General features: G+C 38.4%; 1 protein-coding gene across 2 annotated transcripts in view; it reads left to right on the top strand.

The window, feature by feature from the left end:
• The window catches only part of FBXL17 (F-box and leucine rich repeat protein 17), a 546,079-nt gene that overhangs the window by 163,366 nt on the left and 362,502 nt on the right, over nt 1–20,211 (top strand). For both annotated transcript variants that reach the window (XM_065545845.1, XM_005557482.4), the window contains one exon: nt 16,000–16,107. In XM_065545845.1, the coding sequence (XP_065401917.1) occupies nt 16,000–16,107 (108 nt within the window). The remainder of the gene's footprint in view (nt 1–15,999; nt 16,108–20,211) is intronic.

Genomic DNA, 20,211 nt, shown 5'->3' with positions numbered 1-20,211 from the left:
TCAGATATGGATGTTAACTGATATTGGCATGTGGCTAGGCCTAACTAAGGTGCCCTGGGGTGTGATATGCTATCATCTTCTGGGTACATGGGGCTTGTTGCATCCACAGCCTCCTGGCCAGCCTCCTTAAGGCCAAGGGATCCCTTTAGTTGGTCTTGTGTATACCTGCTGGACTTTGAAGTGTAGCTTTCTCTTAATTACCCTGCCCTTAAAGCCCTTAATGAATGACTCCATCCGTCATGGACCTGCAATCTGTTGGAACTCAAGGGGATATTGAAGTACATTAAGCTCGTATGTTTCTATATTACTAATAAAATAGACTCCTTCCATATAATGTCGCAACCATTCTGCTGGCATTCGGTCTCCCATAATCTTGTTCTCTCTTCAAACTTGCTTTTGGATCTAGTCAGAAGTCCTTGGGAAACTGAACTGGGATGTAATCTACAGATTAAAATATTCCCAGAGATCTCACTGGTAGTTGTGAGAGCTAGGCCTGTTCACATCCCAGCCTATTACCTCTACTCTTGAAGGCAGAGACTGTACCTCATCTTCATACAGCATCAGCACTTAACATGAAGTGTTGTGCATATAGTAGGTACTTGTATATTTGTTGAATTAAAGGGATTTAGGAGACTGAGTATACCTAAGTGAAATAAAGTCTTCACTAGACACACTATAAATGTGACTTTATTATTTCAAAGATAGTTTTGACTCAGAGGACTGGGATAGCTGTCCAGGATTGGAGTAAATTCTCTTATGCTTCCCTAAACCAGTAACCTGTCCCAATGCCCACCATTGCTGTCTTTTCTTACCACCCACTATGTGGCAGAGGGGATAGTCAGACAACCAAACTATCCCAAGGCTCCTACCCAGAATCTATATGACTCTTCTAGACTGGTAAATCTCACTGAACTGGAACACATGGAAATAATTTCCCCTTCCTACATAAGCTTAGTCAAAGCAGAGCCTAGTCTGAGGAGATTACTTTATGCTGGCTTTATTTTGCCTTCAGAAGATGAGGGTACCTTATGAGCCCACTGACCACTCGGCCTGCAAGAGATGAAAAAATTAATCACCGATTGGTATTTCTCCTGGAAAATGACCCACAAATTAGCCTTGCTATGCTGTGGGTCTCTGTTTTGCTGTTTTTCATTGAGGGTGGAAAGAAGGTCTTGAATTGGTCCTGAGGTCTCAAGTAAGATTAGTTGTTCACCCCTGGTAAATTCTTCCATGTTGTCATTGAATTTGTTTGTTTGCTTTTTGTTTTTATTTGTTTGTTTTGTGTTTTGTTTGTTTGAGACAGAGTGTCGCTCTGTCACCCAGGCTGGAGTGCAATGGCATGATCTCTGCTCACTGCAACCTCCACTTCCCAGGATCAAGTGTTTCTCCTGCCTCAGCCTCCCCAGTAGCTGGGATTACAGAAGCTTGCCACTACGCCCAGCTAAGTTTTTGTATTTTTAGTAGAGATGGGGTTTCATCATCTTGGCCAGTTTGGTTTCAAACTCCTGACCTCAAATGATCTGCCCACCTTGGCCTCCCAAAGTGCTGGGATTACAGACGTGAGCCACCCTGCTTGGCCTGTTCGTTTTTTTTTAGACAGGGTCTCACTCTGTCACCCAGGCTGGAGTGCAGCAGTATGATCCTAGCTCACTGCAGCCTCAACCTCTGGGCTCAAGTGATTCTACTGCCTCAGCATCCCAAGTAGCTGGGACTACAGGCATGTGCCACTATGCCCAGCTAATCCCATATTGGTTTTTCAGTTCACTTCAGACATATTGAAGAAGCAAAGTATTGCTATTGATTTTTTTGAAAATTCTCTCCTTAGCTTTGTGAAGCCATTTATCTAATTCTTAGCCACTACTTCTGTGTGCCACATGAAACCAATAAAATCAGTAGTTCTGTTTTTCTTGGCATCAAAAAATATATTTCTTTAGTATTGAACCAGCAAGCCATTGGCATACATCAGAATGGTGCTTCATTCATTCATTTTAATTTCTGGAGCTACATGGGACACTGTACCAACCTCTAGTATTGAACCAGCAAGCCATTGGCATGCATCAGAATGGTGCTTCATTCATTCATTTTAATTTCTGGAGCTACATGGGACACTGTACCAACCTCTAGGGATAGAGTAGTGAACAGGATAAATGGAGAAATCATCACAAAGTGATCAAGGAGAGGGGATAGTGGGATGAAATGAGTTAGATGAGATAGGATCATATCATGCAGGGCCTTATAAGTTATAAAAGGAGTTTGGATTTTATTTTCAGAGTACCACTGAAGGATTTTGAATAACAGACTGACATGATCTGATGATTTGTGCTTCTTAAAAGATCACTCTGGCTTGATGAGTGGAAAATAGATTGGTGGCATCAAGAATGGCAGAAGGAGGTCCATTGTGTAGGTTATTCCAAATATCCCGGAAAAGAATGACATATCTTTGGCCATGGTGGGGGCAGTAGAAATGGGCAAAGAGATAACCACAATGTATATTCCAGGCCATCTACAGTACTAGTATAATGATGGGCCCAGTTAGCCATCGTTACTAGATTTAGTCATGAGACTTTCTGGATTGATTCTATAAGAATCATTAAGAGAAGGATTAGAAGTGTGTATTTTCAGGATCCGAATTAGTAGTCTGGGGTGAAGTCTAGGAAAATTTTTTAGTTTCTAATTAAGGTCAAGAAATACTGTTATATTGTTTGGTACGTGCATGTAGGTTACACAGAATAACTCTATAATGCTGGCAGTATGAAAATGTCCAAAGATTGTTCTACCTTTCTAGAATTAGTACACCAAATTCCTTTTCATCCCAGATATGCTAGCATTTATTCCCAAAATATCTTTCAGCACACATTACAGAATTCTCTCATTGAATCAATCTTATTCTGTTAAAGATAGATCTGTCTTCCTATAGTCCAAGAAAACTTCAATTCTTAAAATAAGACTACATTGCATCTCTTTATTTAGAATCTTGGAATTTATAGAAAAGCTTTCCCTGTCCTTTTTTTTTTCTTTGTTAATTTTAATCCTTTCTAGATAAAACTGCTTCCTTGGATTCCAGTTACTACTTTTATGGTTTTATAATTTACTACTACTAATGCAGCTTCTTCCATACCTCTGAATTAGATTCCCCTAACCCTCTACTATGCTTCCATCTTTTGGAGCATTTCTCAGGATATACAAGACTCATAGCATCCGTACCATACCGATTCTATCTGCAGGAGATGAAAACAGCAATCAAGTGGTAACACTTCTCTCAGAAAATTCCCTAGAAAGTAGACCCATTGTGCCTTGATATCTGCCACTCTACTTCTCTGGAGGTTAAAGGAAGGCCTTGGATTTGCTCTTGTATTTGAGTGAGATTAGTTCCATGAAAGGAATCATATCCTAATTGGTATAACATACAAAGCACAGGTGTTAAAGCCTAAAAGGCCAATGTTTAAAACCCAGTTTTGCCACCTGCTAGTGGTTTGATTTGGAGGAGGAAGTCAGTCTATGAAGTGGGGATAGTTATGCCTCTCAATACTATTATGAGGCTCTCAGATGATGGATAGAGAGGACTTAGCTGGGCACACATTAAGGCCTTAGTAAATGTAGCTATTTTTATTGTCTATTCTCTCTTCAACCCTGTGGCAACTAGTACCCCAAACCTTTGCTGAGTGTGAGCCATCTAGAGACTGAATCTCCAGGTTTAGAAGTAGAGTAATCCACAGTCCCAAATCACATTTATAAACAATAACTCTCCAAGCAAAATTGGTGACCCTGTACTGCCTGTCATCTCTTTATTCTTCTTCTAGCCAAGAGTTTCTTAGTTATATATGGCCATTTCTGCAACAGTGGCTGTTGTCCCCCAACTCTGCATTTTTCTAAGCCTATTATTTCTGCCTCCTGCAGGGGCTTCTCTTTTGTTCCTACATTTGATCTCACAGGAATCCACCCTCAAAATATTTCTGATTGAGTGCAGCCCTCAAGAGCTTATGAGAACCAACATTGTCCTTTTCCCTTTTGCACCCTGGGTCTCTGGTTTTCATTTGCCTTAGGTTTAGAAGCTGAAGATTTCTAACCTGAAGCTTTACTAGGCTCTTGATGTATGTTGATATTATGCAGACCTTTAATGGTCCTTTTGACTCTACAACAGACATTCCTTATCACCAGTGCTTTTCATGGTGTAACACTAAACATGCCTACTTCCGTTTCATACAGTTATGAAAGTGTAGCTTGGCTTTTAGAATGCCAACTTAAGGAGAAGATCGTTCTTTACCTCTGCCATGTGAATCATGTTGAATCTGAGGGTTAGCTTTCTCTTTGTCTCTATCACAGCATTGACTGACTGAAAGATCAAAATCTGCTTTGCAAGCTGGTCTCATTCTTCCCTAATTTTCTGATGCTTCTTTCCAAATCCTGAGTCACATTTCTGTCTGCGTACTAATTCTCACCTATGGCCTGGTTTTCCCATAGCCTGTGAGTATGTATGATTCTTCAAGGTGTTCCAGGCAGGAGCTTTAAAATTCCTCTATAGTGTATTGTCTTTTCAACAAATGGTGCTGGCAAAATTGGATATACATAGGCAAAAGATGAACATTTACCTTTATTTCATACCATAAACAAAGATGAACTCTGAAAACATCATAGACCTAAATGTCAGAGCTAAGAACACCATTAAGAAAATTAAAGACAAGGCATAGAGTGCAAGAAAACAATTGTGAAACATAATATCTGATAAGAGTGTTTATTCAGAATATATAAAGAACTCCTGCAACTTAATAAGACAAATGACCCAATTTTTAAAATGGGTGAAAAATTAAACATACATTTGTGTGACTCACCAGTTCTACTCCTAGATATTTACTCAAGAGAAATGAAAATATATATCCATACAATACTTATGTGTGAATGATCACAGCAGCATTATTTGTCAAAGCCCCAAATTGGAAACAGTTCAAATATTTATCAACTGGTGAATAGATACACAAGATATAGTGTATCCATACAGTGGAATTCTACTCAGTAATAAAATGAATAAACTGCTGTATTAGTCAGCGATCCCTAGAGGGACAGAACTAATAGTATATATATATTATTAATTTTATATTTATAATAAAAGTATAAATATATATTAAAATATATTAATTAAAATATATTTTATAATTTTGTATATATATATATATAGGAGTTTATTAAGTATTAACTTACACAATCACAAGGTCCCACAATAGGCTGTCTGCAAGCTGAGGAGCAAGGAGAGCCAGTCTGAGTCTCAAAACTGAAGAACTTGGAGTCCGATGTTTGAGGGTAGGTAGCATCCAGTATGGGAGAAAGATGTACTCTGGGACGGTAGGCCTGTTTTGCCTCTTCACGTTTTTCTGCCTGCTTTATATTCACTGGCTGCTGATTAGATGGTGCCCATCAGAGTAAGGGTGGGTCTGCCTTCCCCAGCCCACTGACTCAAATGTTAATCTCCTTTGCCAGCACCCTCCCAAACACACCATCAAAACTTTGTATCCATCAATTCAATCAAGTTGACACTCAGTATTAATCATCACAATTCCACCCCTTGCCAACTTGAACCCATACACGTCTCCTGAGATCATACATAATCTTCAAATAAAGACAATAATAAGGTCATAATTACGTCTAACGTAATGCAACTACCCTTTGTACAACCGGAAATGCAACAGTCCCCAACCCAAAATACTATTACATAAAGTTAACAATACTTAAATGCTGATGTGAAGTCAATAAATCTTATTTGTCACATGATGAAGGAAAAGGAAATTAAATGAAGATATTTTCTTAGTACAAGTGTATACATTCACAAACATTTTTTTAACAAAAGAAGGAGGAAATACTCATGACAGTTACAGCCCTTGTTTCTGTCACTGGTCACGTGGTCGCAGCTGGTATTGATGACTACCTTCTTCTACTACCTATTCTGTATTCCCTTTGCCTCCAACAAGTACCTCAGCACGCTGTCGTTTTTTTTCCTGGTAGAGTGAACCAAACCTTCATCGCTGTGGAGTCTGGACCATTTGTAGTTCTACCTGGATTGGACTGTTGTAGTTTCCCATTGACCTTAATCACAGGGCATGGTAATACTAAGAGAAGCCCTAATGGATCTCCTGTATTCCATGCATTCCTGTATCCTGTATGGATCTCCTGTGTTCCTATCTCCTTTATGGAGTAGTAAACTGATTTCATCTTGAGAGTCCTGTCAGTCACCCCAGCCAACACTGTAACTCCTTTCTTAGCCTGTTGACTTGAAGGTAGGAGGAGCCCAAAGTGAACAGATGGCAATTTTAACTTTCTGTTTAATGGAATCGTTGTTGTGTCTCCTGGTGGCAGCATTCCCTCTGGAACTAAGATCTCTAGACCAGCAGAATGTAAGGTCATGGGAACAGAAAGCACAAATTTTGCTAGTGGATCACTACGGTGGTGCCTCATCATCACTAATGATGAGTGGTGCCACTTCCACAACTACTGATACATGGACTAACATGGATAAACCTCAAAAACATTACATTAGTGAAAGAAGCTAGAGACAAGAGACTACTTATGACACGATTCTATTTATATGAAGTTTCCAGAAAAGGTAAAAGTATACAGATAGGAAGCAGATCAGTAGTTGCCTGTGGGTGAGAGCTGTGATTAACTGTATATGAGCATAGAATATGGAGGGAATTTTTCGGGTTGGTGTTATGAAAGTGTTCAAAACTGGATTGTGGTGATGATTATATAACTGTATAAACTTATTAAAAATTGATGAATTATACTCAAAATGGATGGATTTTATGGTATATAAATTGTACCTCAGTAAAGCTGTTTAAAAAATTATGCATAGTGCTTGGATTATGACACAGCCATGTAGTTTTTGCTTCATCTCACCCCAAGAAGATGATGTAGTTCTTTATCACTTGAATAGTATTTTTTGTATTATTATTATACTTTAAGTTCTAGGGTACATGTGCACAACGTGCAGGTTTGTTACATATGCATACTTGTGCCATGTTGGTGTGCTGCACCCATTAACTCGTCATTTACATTAGGTATATCTCCTAATGCTATCCCTCCCCCACCCCACCCCACGACAGGCCCCGGTGTGTGATGTTCTCCTTCCTGTGTCCAAGTGTTCTCATTGATCAATTCCCACTTATGAGTGAGAACATGCAGTGTTTGGTTGTCTGTTCTTGCGATAGTTTGCTGAGAATGATGGTTTCCAGCTGCGTCCATGGCCCTACAAAGGACATGAACTTACCCTTTTTTATGGCTACATAGTATTCCATGGTGTATATGTGCCATAGTTTCTTAATCTAGTCTGTCACTGATGGACATTTGGGTTGGTTCCAAGTCTTTGCTGTTGTGAATAGTGCCACAGTAAACACACGTGTGCATGTGTCTTTATAGCAGCATGATTTATAATCCTTTGGGTACATACCCAGTCATGGGATGGCTGAATCAAATGGTATTTCTAGTTCTAGATCCTTGAGGAATCGCCACACTGTCTTCCACAATGGTTGAACTAGTTTACAGTCCCACCAACAGTGTAAAAGTGTTCCTATTTCTCCACATCCTCTCCAGCACCTGTTGTTTCCTGACTTTTTAATGATCGCCATTCTAACTGGTGTGAGATGGTATCTCATTGTGGTTTTGATTTGCATTTCTCTGATGGTGAGTGATGAGCATTTTTTCATGTGTCTGTTGGCTGCATAAATGTCTTCTTTTGAGAAGTGTCTGTAAACATCCTTCACCCACTTTTTGATGGGGTTGTTTGTATTTTTCTTGTAAATTTGTTTGAGTTCTTTGTAGGTTCTGGATATTAGCCCTTTGTCAGATGAGTAGATTGCAAAAATTTTCTCCCATTGTGTAGGTTGCCTATTCACTCTGATGGTAGTTTCTTTTGCTGTGCAGAAGTTCTTTAGTTTAATTAGATCCCATTTGTCAATTTTGCTTTTGTTGCCATTGCTTTTGGTGTTTTAGACATGAAGTCCTTGCCCATGCCTATGTCCTGAATGGTATTGCCTAGGTTTTCTTCTAGGGTTTTTATGGTTGTAGGTCTAACATTTACGTCTCTAATCCATCTTGAATTAATTTTTGTATAAGATGTGAGGAAGGGATCCAGTTTCAGCTTTCTACATATGGCTAGCCAATTTTTCCAGCACCATTTATTAAATAGGGAATCCTTTCCCCATTTCTTGTTTTTCTCAGGTTTGTCAAAGATCAGATGGCTGGAGAGGTGCAGTATTATTTCTGAAGGAATAAACGTAATCCAGCATATCAACAGAACCAAAGACAAAACCACATGATTATCTCAATAGATGCAGAAAAGGCCTTGACAAAATTCAGCAGCCCTTCATGCTAAAAACTCGCAATAAATTCGGTACTGATGGAACGTATCTCAAAATAGTAAGACCTATTTATGACAAACCCACAGCCAATATTATACTGAAGGGGCAAAAACTGGAAGCATTCCCTTTGAAAACTGGCACAAGACAGGGATGCCCTCTCTCACCACTCCTATTCAACATAGTGTTGGAAGTTCTGTCCAGGGCAATCAGGCAGGAGAAGGAAATAAATGGTATTCAGTTAGGAAAAGAGGAAGTCAAATTGTCCCTCTTTGCAGATGACATGATTGTATATTTAGAAAACCCCATTATCTCAGTCCAAAATATCCTTCAGCTGATAAGCAACTTCAGCAAAGTCTCAGGATACAAAGTCAGTGTGCAAAAATCACAAGCATTCTTATACACCAATAACAGACAAACAGAGAGCCAATATCAGTGAGCTCCCATTCACAATTGCTTCAAAGAGAATAAAATACCTAGGAATCCAACTTACAAGGGATGTGAAGGACCTGTTCAAGGAGATCTAAAAACCACTGTTCAAGGAAATAACAGGACACAAACAAATGGAAGAATATTCCATGCTCATGGATAGGAAGAATCAATATCGTGAAAATGGCCATACTGCCCAAGGTAATTTATAGATTCAATGCCATCCCCATTAAGCTACCCATGACTTTCTTCACAGATTTGGAAAAAACTACTTTAAGGTTCATATGGAACCAAAAAAGAGCCTGCATTGCCAAGATAATCCTAAGCCAAAAGAACAAAACTGGAGGCATCACGCTACCTGACTTCAAACTATACTACAAGGCTACAGTAACCAAAATAGCATGGTTCTGGTACTTGAACAGTATTTCTCAAACTTTAAGGTGTATAAGAATCGCCCTAGGATTTTGCTAAAATGCTGATTAAGATTCAATAGGTCTGTGTCAGCGCCTACTATTTTGCTTTAAAAAAAAAAAAAATTTGTGTTAAGTTATTGAGGTACAGGTGGTATTTGGTAAATTTGTAAGTTCTTTAACAGCGATTTGTGAGATTTTGGTGCACCTATCACCTGAGCAGTATACACTGCACCCTATTTGTAATCTTTTATCCTTCGCCCCCTCCCACCCTTCCCCCAAAGTCCCCAAAGTCCACTGTAAAGTTCTTATGCCTTTAGATTTAGCTTTTTATTATTATTATTATTATTTTAAACTATTGCCTTAGGTTTCTGGGGAACGGGTGGTATTTAGTTATATGAGTGGGTTCTTTAGTGATGATTTGTGAGATCGTGGTGCACCCATCACCTGAGCAGTATACACTGAACCCAATTTGTAGTATTTTATCCCTTACCCAGCTCCTGCCCTTTCCTCTGAGTCCCCAAAGTCCATTGTATCATTCTTATGCCTTTACATCCTCATAGCTTAGCTCCCACTTATGAGTGAGAACATATGATGTTTGGTTTTCCATTCCTTAGTTACTTCACTTAGAATAATAATCTCCAGTCCCATCCAGGTTGCTGTGAATACCATTAATTCATTCATTTTTATGGCTGAGTAATATTCTGTTGTGTGTATATACCACAATGTCTTTATCCCCTTGTTGATTGATAGGCATTTGGGCTGGTTTCATATTTTTGCAATTGTGAATTGTGTTGCCATAAACATGCGTGTGCAAGTATCTTTTTCATATAATGACTTCTTTTCCTCTGGGTAGATACCAAGTAGTGGGATTGCTGGATCAAATGATAATTCTGCTTTTAAAGGAATCTCCACACTGTTTTCCATAGTGGTTTTACTAGTTTACATTCCTACTAGCAGCGTAGAAGTGTTCCCTTTTAACCACATCCACACCAACATCTATTACTTTTTGATTTTTTTATTATGGCCATTCTTGAAGGGCTAAGGTGGTATCGCATTGTGGTTTTGATTTACATTTCCCTGATCATTAGTGATGTTAAACATTTTTTTCATATATTTATTGGCCATTTGAATATCTTCTTTTGAGAATCTTCTATTCATGACCTTAGCCCACTTTTTGATGGAATTGTTTGTTTTTTTCTTGTTGATTTGTTTGAGTTGCCTCTAGATTCTGGATATTAGTCCTTTGTCAGATGCATAGATTGTGAAGATTTTCTCCCACTGTTTGGGTTGTCTGTTTATTCTGCTGACTCTTCCTTTTGCTGTGCAGAAACTCTTTAGTTTAATTAAGCCCCACCTATTTATCTTTGTTTTTGTTGCGTTTGCTTTTGGGTTCTTGGTCATGAAGTCTTTGCCTAAGCCAGTGTAAAGGTCTTTCTGATGTTATCTTCTAGAATTTTTATAGTTTCAGGTCTTAGATTTAAATCCTTGATCCATCTTGAGTTGATTTTTGTATAAGGTGAGAGATGAGGATCCAGTTTCATTCTCCTACAGGTGGCTTGCCAATTATCCCAGCACCATTTATTGAACAGGGTGTCCTTTTCTCACTTTATGTTTTTGTTGGCTTTGTCTAAGATAAGTTGGCTGTAAGTGTTTGAGTTTATTTCTGGGTTCTCTATTCTGTTCCATTGGTCTATATGCCTATTTTTATACCAGTACCATGCTGTTTTGGTGACTGTGGTCTTACAGTATAGTTTGAACTTATGATGTGATGCCCCCGGATTTGTTTTTTGTTTTTGTTTTTGTTTTTTGCTTAGTCTTGCTTTGGCTATGTGTGCTCTTTTTTTGGTTGCATGTGAATTTTAGGATTATTTTTTCTAGTTTTGTGAAGAGTGATGGTGGTATTTTAATGGGAACTAAATGCAAGCACATCCCATGCTCATAGATGAGTAGAATTAATATTGTGAAAATGATGATACTGCTAAAAGCAATCTACAGATTTTGCGTTTTTAACAAGCTCCAAAGTGATGTCAATGCTGCTGATATGAGAACCACACTTTGAATGGAAAGCATTAGAATTTGTTCATTAGAATCTCCTGGGGAGCTTTTAAAATAAAATTGATGCAGAGTTGTACCCAACAAATTAAATTAGAAATCTTTGGTGATACTTATGTGAAACTCAGTTAAGAGCCTTGACAAAATGGGATTCTTTCTACCATAGGGAGTCAGTAACAGACTTTGACCTATGTCTCCCTTACAGCCATCCCATAGTTTAGGTTATAACTGAAAACCCCCAAATTATGATCAGGATCTCTTGTGATAACCAGGACAAGAAACTAGAATGCTTTAAATATGATCTTTTTGAATATTCTCTTACACATTTCAACCCTTTAGTCCTGGCTAAGAATTGGAATACAGAAGAAAGGGAAACCTGGAGTGATTATGATAATAGCTAAAATCTATTGAACAATTATAATGTGCCATGCATTGTTCAAAATATTTCACATGCATTATCTTATTTTACCCTTACATTTTACCTTGTGAGGTAGGTACTATAATTTTCTCCCTATTATAGAATGAACAAAGTGTATAGAGAGGAGAAATGACTTGTTCAAAATCATATAGCTAGTAACTGGTCCAGTTGGGATTTGAAGCTAGACAGTGAGGCTCCAGGGTCCCAGAGAAGCTGACACCCACCAGTACCTGCTTCCTGTAGTCTATAGTCTGTTTCTGCCTGACCTTCTGCGACAAGTCCCTAACTGATCTTCTATCCTTGGGGAGTGGAGCTGGATGCTACCCAAATCTTCAAGGCCCTTGTGTTAGTCTCCTAAAACATACCCAAGCCTAATAAGAGTGTTTCTGTATCCTCTTGACACACTCTTGTCTTGCTTTCCAGGGGTCTGTTGATGTTAGAGGCTCCTCTGAGCTGTCTTATTCTGATTGCTTGAGCTGAAAGAGAAAGACCCAAGAAGCACATTTTTAAACCCCACTTTTTCTCTCTGAATGCTCTGGCCTCTTGGACCTGAGTTTTCTAGTGTCCTTAATCCTCATCCGAGTTCCTCTCCTCTCCTCGAAGATGGATATAGGAAAAACTGAATGTTAGACTGAAATTGAGCAGGATGTTTAACCAACTGACCATGTACTTAACCTCTGTTACCCTTTTTGTTTTTAATAGTGATTGAGTTTCATTGAAGCTTCCAGCAATTTGAGTGCCTTAAAAATTCTTTGTTAACATAATGCCTTTTGAATACTAAGTGTCAGGAAAGCCTATTTTTAATTTATCAATGGCACCCTTAGTCTTAATATGCTTAAGCATACTTTACTTTTGAGGGGAGAATTAATCTTTTATCACATGTACCATAGATGCTGTTGGTTTCATTATTTTAGGAAAATGTTCTTATGATTGTTTTAGCATTAATGCTACTCACATACCTCTTTTTTCCAATATCTGTTCAGCATAGATAAGGAAGATACAAAAAGAGTCACCCATACTAAAAGCTAATGCCAAAGAGATGTAAGTTGCTATTGTTTGAAAAACTAACAAAGATGTTAAATTTATCAATTTCCTCTTGACTGTGAAGAAAGTGAATCTGAAATTAAGCATATGATGGAGAATATTTGGACTTTCTTTTATAAGCTGCATCTTTGGGAAACCATGAATAAAATTTAAGCACAATTACAGGAAGCTAATTTTATAAATGGAAATTTTTTGGAGGTGGGAGAGATAAAAGAGGAATTTTATTCTGCCATTCATTTAGAGCAGGGCTACTTAGAAATACAAAACACTGTCAGTGTTAACTTCTTTGAAGCACTGGGGCCTCAAGTTTTCACATGCTTAAGAGTCACTTGGGGGCTTGTTGAAAATACAGTTCCTTGGGCCCCACTCCTTTCAGCTCTAAGTTTTTCATATAATAAAACTTGGGATTGTAATATTCAAGTTATTAGTCATGATTCTCCATAGAAACAGAACCATTAGGAGATTGTCTGTATGTCTGTCTATATATCTTTCTAGACATTGTTGTAAGGAATTGGCTTACATGATTATAGAGACTGAGAAGTTCCAAGATCTCCATTTGGCAGTCTAGAGTCCCAGGAGAGCCAGTGGTATATAGTCTCAGTCCAAGTCTGAAGGCCTGAGAAGTACAAAAACTGATGGTGTAAATTTCAGTCCAAGTTTGAAGACCTGAGAACTGGGAGAACCAATGGTGAAAGTTCCAGTGCATGTCTGAATCAAAGGCAGGAGAAGACTGATCTCCTGCTTGGAAGATAGTCAGGCAGAGAGAGCACCAGTTCTCCCTTACACTGACTTTTTGTTCTGTTCAGGCCTTTGACAGACTAGATGAAGTTTCTCTCCATTGAAGAAGGCAGTCTGCTTCACTCAGTCTACTGATTCAGCTGTTAATATCATTCAGAAACTCTCTCACAGGAATACCCAGAATGTTTAACCAAATATTTGGGCACCCCATGACATAGTCAAGTTGATATAGAAAATTAACCATGGTACAGATCAAAGCTGAGTCACTGGTGTAAAAATGTGCCTCCTACCACTTCTTTAAAGAAAGACTTCATAAGACACATGAACTATATCAGAAAATAAAGCCACTAGTACAATGACATTTAAAAAATCAGTATATTAAAATGATACAAATATACCCTTTGTCTAAAAATAAAGTAGAAGTAAAAGGTATGATGGAGTACATGAAAAGAAGGAGAAAATGCATTTATTTATTTCAATATTTTCTACTAAGTGCCAGGGATTATTCTAGGTGCCAATGGGGAACTAAGTGGTTTTCTGGGTCATAAGACTTTTCAGTCTTATGAGACTGTCCGAGGCAAATCAGAATGGTTGGTTATTCTAAGGGAGAGGGAGAGAAGAGTTATTTTGAGAGGGGAAGACTGACAAACCAATATGTGAGTAAGTGTGTAATGTGATCAGTAGTGATAAGTGTTACGAAGAAAATCAAAGTGTGGTGAGATACAGAGAGGGACTAGGAGAGTTATTTAGGAGCCGTGCAATTAGATCTGATCACCTAGGGAATGAAGTAAGACGGAAAAGAAAAATAATGAGCTGAGGACTGAGATGAGGTAGGCTCAACCAAGTGACCAAGAGCCAATAGTAAGGAAGGAGGAAAGCCATGATAGTTGATACAAGAAGCAAATGAATGAATTGTTTCCAGAAGAATCATCAGTTGTGTCAGATGCTGCTAAAATGCTGGGATAATTCAGATTGACCATTTAATTGATAGGATGGTGACAATGAATGAGAGGGACAAAAACTTGATTACTGTGAGATCAAAAGAGAGTGGAAAATGTGTATATTAGCTTGCTGGGGCTGTTAGAACAAAGTACCACACACTGAGTGGCTTAAACAATAGAAATTTATGGTGTCACAGTTCTAGAGCCTGGAAGTCCAAGATCAAAGTGTTGGCAGGGCCATGTTTCTTCTAAAGTGCTGGGAAAGGATCTGTTCCAGGCCTCTTGCCTAACTTCTGGCAGTCTTTTTGGCAATCAAGTGTGCCTTGGCTTGTGCAGCATAACTCTAGTCATCACATGGCATTCTCCCTGTGTGTGCATGTCTGCTCCACCAGTTATGTTGAATTGGGAGCCCACTCCACTCCAGTACAACTTCATTCTAACTTAACTATTTACAACTATAGCTGCCCTGTTTCCAAATAAGATCACATTCTGAGGTACTGAGGTTTAAGATTTCAAAATATGAATCTTAAGGAGACATAATTCAACCCATAAAAATGTAGTATATCCATACAATGGAATATTTTTCAGCCTTGAAAAGTAAGGAAATTCTGACACATATTATGACATGGATGAACCTTGAAAACATTATGCTTGGTGAAAGAAGCCAGTCACAAATGGTCACAAATTGTGTAGTTCTTTTTATATGAAGTGTTCAGAATAGGAAAATCCAGATTGCCAGGCTTGGAGGCAGTGGGAAATAGGGGAATGACCGTTAATGGGCATGGGGTCTTTGTGGGGTGGTGAACATGTTCTGTAATTAGATATTGGTAATGGTGCATAACCTTGCGAATATACTGAACTGTACTCTTTGAAAGGGTGAATTTTATGGTATGTGAATTAAATGTCAATAAAAAATATATATATATTAGTTGGGTGTGATTGCTTACCCCTGTAATTCCAGCACTTTGGGAGGCCAAGGAGGCTGGACCACTTAAGGTCAGGAGTTTGAGACCAGCCTGGCCAACATGGTGAAATGCTGTCTCCACTAAAAATACAAAAAAACAAAACAACAACAACAACAACAACAACTAGCTGGACGTGGTGATGCATGCCTGTAGTCCCAGCTACTGGGGAGGCTGAGGCAGGAGAATCAGTTGAACCTGGGAGGCGGAGGTTGCAGTGAGTCAAGATTGTGCCACTGCACTCCATCCTGGGCAACACGTGAGTCTCTGTCAAAACAAAACAAAACAAAACAAAACAAAGCAAAAAACCCAAAAGCCAAGCAAACAAATATGTGTGTGTGTGTGTGTGTGTGTGTGTGTGTGTGTGTGTGTGTGTGTGTATACACACAGAGGGAGGAGAGAAAGTAAAGAAGTGGAGGTAGCCAGTGTCAACATCTCTGAAGAAGTATAAAAACATGGGGTGATGAGAAGTGGATGTAGGGTCAAGAGATGACTTTTAAAATACAGGAATATTATAGCATGTTTGTATGCTGATTCAAACAATCTAACAGGGCAGGAAATAGTAATGATGAAAGGTGGGGCTGAGGGATTTTCAGGAGCCAAATCCTTGAGTTCACTGGACTATCACCTTGAATAACTTCATCAATGTCTTTTCCCTAGGTGACAGATCAGTCGGTGAAAGCATTTGCTGAACACTGTCCTGAGCTTCAATATGTAGGCTTCATGGGTTGTTCAGTCACTTCTAAAGGAGTCATTCACCTAACCAAGGTAGGTACTATGGCTGCTTTTCCTTGATATTTTTGAGTATCATACAGGTGATGAGCCGTAAATTTTTAAATTTACTTGAATAAGGGATAGTCAGACCATTATGGAAGTCTACTAGTGTTTGATAAAAGTTAGAATGAGTTGAAGAAAGCAATACCAAACTTACCCTTTCTGAAATGGAATACTCATTTAAACAAGAAGCTTTTTGCTTTTTCATTGCTAATGGCTATGAAATATATATCAAAGAAATATATGTGACCAGAATCATTTAAATGTTAATGTATTGTGCTTAGAAGATACTTTGATTGAATTTTAAGTGCTTATATATCACTAGATCCTATGAGTATTTGACTTTAAAAAGTGAATATGGTCAGTGCATATGATCAAGCTGAATATGTAAGGTGAAAAGAGAGGTCAATATATGACAAAAATTTACATTGTGGCTCAGAGAGTTCACTAATATAACAATTATATGAAATTTCATATTTTTAGAAATGATCAAACTGCCAGTTCTTAAGTAATCTCTCACTGATGTGTCATCTCTACTGCTTTCCAGAGCTTTAAAATAATTAGAAACCAATTCTTACATCTGTGTAATGGAAAAACTGGCTACTATAAAATTTACCTGTGTGTTATCTGAAATTTGTTACTATATGAATTTCAATTCTATCCTATAGTACTTAGGAAAATGAATGTGAGTCTTGCCTTTTCCAACTTATAGCTGAGCAATCTTTTCCTTCAACCTTCCTTCATTTCACAACTATTAGAAAGTTGCTGTATTGACAACACAATGATGAATAAAACTAGGTAAGATCCCAGGTCTCTTTCGGTTTGATGTCTTCGGATCACTTTGAGCTTACAGTTTAATGGCAAATAATGTCTTTCTTTACTCCCTAGGAAAAGAGTAAATGTATATGAGTTACCTAGGACTATGGTAGGGTCATACAGTGAATAGGACCCTGGGTGCCATTATAACCTCAGGTTGGATTATTGGGTCTATCAGTTAGCTAAGTGGGAAAATTATTTTTTAGGGTATTAAATAAGGTAATATATATAAGGTATTTGATTCAGAATAGAGACCACAGTAAATGCTAAGTAAACGTTAGCTATTAATATTAAAACAGATGTGCATTTCTCTGATGGCCAGTGATGATGAGCATTTTTTCATGTGTCTGTTGGCTGTATGAATGTCTTCTTTTGAGAAATGTCTGTTCATATCCTTTGCCCACTTTTTGATGGGGTGGTTTGTTTTTTTCTTGTAAATTTGTTTGAGTTCTTTGTAGGTTCTGGATATTAGCCCTTTGTCAGATGAGTAGATTGCAAAAATTTTCTCCCATTCTGTAGGTTGCCTGTTCACTCTGATGGTAGTTTCTTTTGCTGTGCAGAAGCTCTTTAGTTTAATGAGATCCCATTTGTCAATTTTGGCTTTTGCTGCCGTTGCTTTTGGTGTTTTAGACATGAAGTCTTTGCCCATGCCTATGTCCTGAATGGTACTACCTAGGTTTTCCTCTAGGATTTTTATGGTATTAGGTCTAACAATTTAAGGCTGGCCATCAGAGAAATGCAAATCAAAACCACAATGAGATACCATCTCACACCAGTTAGAATGGCGATCATTAAAAAGTCAGGAAACAACAGGTGCTGGAGAGGATGTGGAGAAATAGGAACACTTTTACACTGTTGGTGGGATTGTAAACTAGTTCAACCATTATAGAAAACAGTATGGCGATTCCTCAAGGATCTAGAACTAGATGTACCATATGACCCAGCCATCCCATTACTGGGTATATACCCAAAGGATTATAAATTATGCTGCTATAAAGACACATGCACACGTATGTTTATTGCAGCACTATTCACAATAGCAAAGACTTGGAATCAACCCAAATGTCCATCAGTGACAGATTGGATTAAGAAAATGTGGCACATATACACCATGGAATACTATGCAGCCATAAAAAAGGATGAGTTTGTGTCCTTTGTAGAGACATGGATGCAGCTGGAAACCATCATTCTTAGCAAACTATCACAAGAACAGAAAACCAAACACCGCATGTTCTCACTCATAGGTGGGAACTGAACAATGAGATCACTTGGACTCAGAAAGGGGAACATCACACACCGGGGCCTATCATGGGGAGGGGGGCGGGGGGAGGGATTGCACTGGGAGTTATACCTGATGTAAATGACGAGTTGATGGGTGCAGCACAGCAACATGGCACAAGTATACATATGTAACAAACCTGCACGTTATGCACATGTACCCTACAACTTAAAGTATAATAATAATAAATAAATTTAAAAAAATTAAAAATAAATAAATAAATAAATAAATAAATAAAACAGATGTGGGCCAGGAGCAGTGGATCACCCCTGTAATCCTAGCACTTTGGGAGGCCAGGACAGGTGGATCGCTTGACGGCAGAGGTTCGAGATCAGCCTGGCCAATGTGATGAAACTCCATCTCTCCTAAAAGACAAAAATTACCTGAGCATAGTGGCATGGTGGCTGTAATTCCAGCTACTTGGGAGGTTGAGATGGGAGAATTACTTAAACCTGGGAGGCAGAGGTTGCAGTGAGCCGAGTTTGCGCCACTACACTCCAGCCTGGGCGACAGAGTGCAACTCCATCTCAAAAACAAAAAACAAACAAAAAACAGATGCCATAGTATCTAAATTGCTAGAAAATTAGTACAAAGTTTGATTTTAAGAAATCAAATCACTATTCTAGTCTAGTGTATCTGAAAGAGAGCCTGTGGTTATACTATGTCTTAAAGGACTGATTAACTTTAATTTTATTGTGAGGATCAGAGCCTAAAGCTAGAGGAGAGGATAGGCCTGTTATTCTCAATTATTGCTCTATCAGAACATCTTAGTGTAACCAAGACCATACAAGATCATATGTAACCATAATTTTTAATTCATTTCCTATAACCTTGGCCTGAACACTTGGTAGATGAATGTTTTTCTAGTCACATCTAATGCTGTTTATGGTGTAGAGTAAAAATGCCTTTGGTTGAACAGATTGTGCACAACAAGTGTTGTGATGGCCATATGTGGGCTTTTTATGATCACTTGAAATTGTACTCATTAAAGACAAAACAAGACTTATTAGATCAGTAAGTGCTTCCCGGAATATTTTGAGATGGCCAAAAATTATGGTACACTGGTACTTAAAAGATCACAATTATTCTCTGTGATAAAATACAGCTATAGCAAATGTCTGCAGTGGAAAACTCAATTTGCTGAGATGGTTCTTCTGAAGATTATAGGCAAGGATTGCTGGTTTGGTCTATCAACAATCAGAATCTATTGGACTCATATTAGAGTTAGTCCACAAAGTTTTGAGGAACATCTTTGTTCTTCAAGAGAACCTTTCTTTGATGAGAAAACTGGTGTGTACAACTAAGCAATGAACGTTGCTTGGTTTTCTGGATTCAAGTAAAAAGAGGACATTTTATACATGCATCGGTTCTGCAAAGCTATTTTAATTGGTTTATCTCTTCAAAACCAAGGGTAGACTCAGTTTTTAATAAAATTAATGCTTTTAATTTTATGAGATTTGTGTTCTGGCAGTGTTTTCATACCAGCTACTAGGACATTCACAAAAATGTTTGCAATCATATAAACACCACTTAAAAAGTTGTATTTTCCTTTTCATCATAGTACATAATAAATAAGCAAGGGCCGGGCGCGGTGGCTCACGCCTGTAATCCCAGCACTTTGGGAGGCCGAGGCGGGCGGATCACAAGGTCAGGAGATCGAGACCACGGTGAAACCCCGTCTCTACTAAAAATACAAAAAATTAGCCGGGCGCGGTTGTGGGCGCCTGTAGTCCCAGCTACTCGGGAGGCTGAGGCAGGAGAATGGCGTGAACCCGGGAGGCGGAGCTTGCAGTGAGCCGAGATCGCGCCACTGCACTCCAGCCTGGGCTGGGCGACAGAGCGAGACTCCGTCTCAAAAAAAATAAAATAAAATAAAAAAAAAAAAATAAATAAGCAAGAAGATGTGAGATATAGAATATTGAGAGTTATCGGCCTAAATAGGTTTTTACATGATTTAGAAAATCTCTCTAACACATGATGTCACTAAATCTCTGGCTTTCTAA

The sequence above is a fragment of the Macaca fascicularis genome, chromosome 6 (assembly GCF_037993035.2).
Source record: "Macaca fascicularis isolate 582-1 chromosome 6, T2T-MFA8v1.1".
Taxonomy (NCBI): Eukaryota; Metazoa; Chordata; class Mammalia; order Primates; family Cercopithecidae; genus Macaca; species Macaca fascicularis.
The sequence above is the reverse complement of the archived record's forward strand: the minus strand, read 5'-3'. Positions and strand labels throughout refer to the sequence as shown.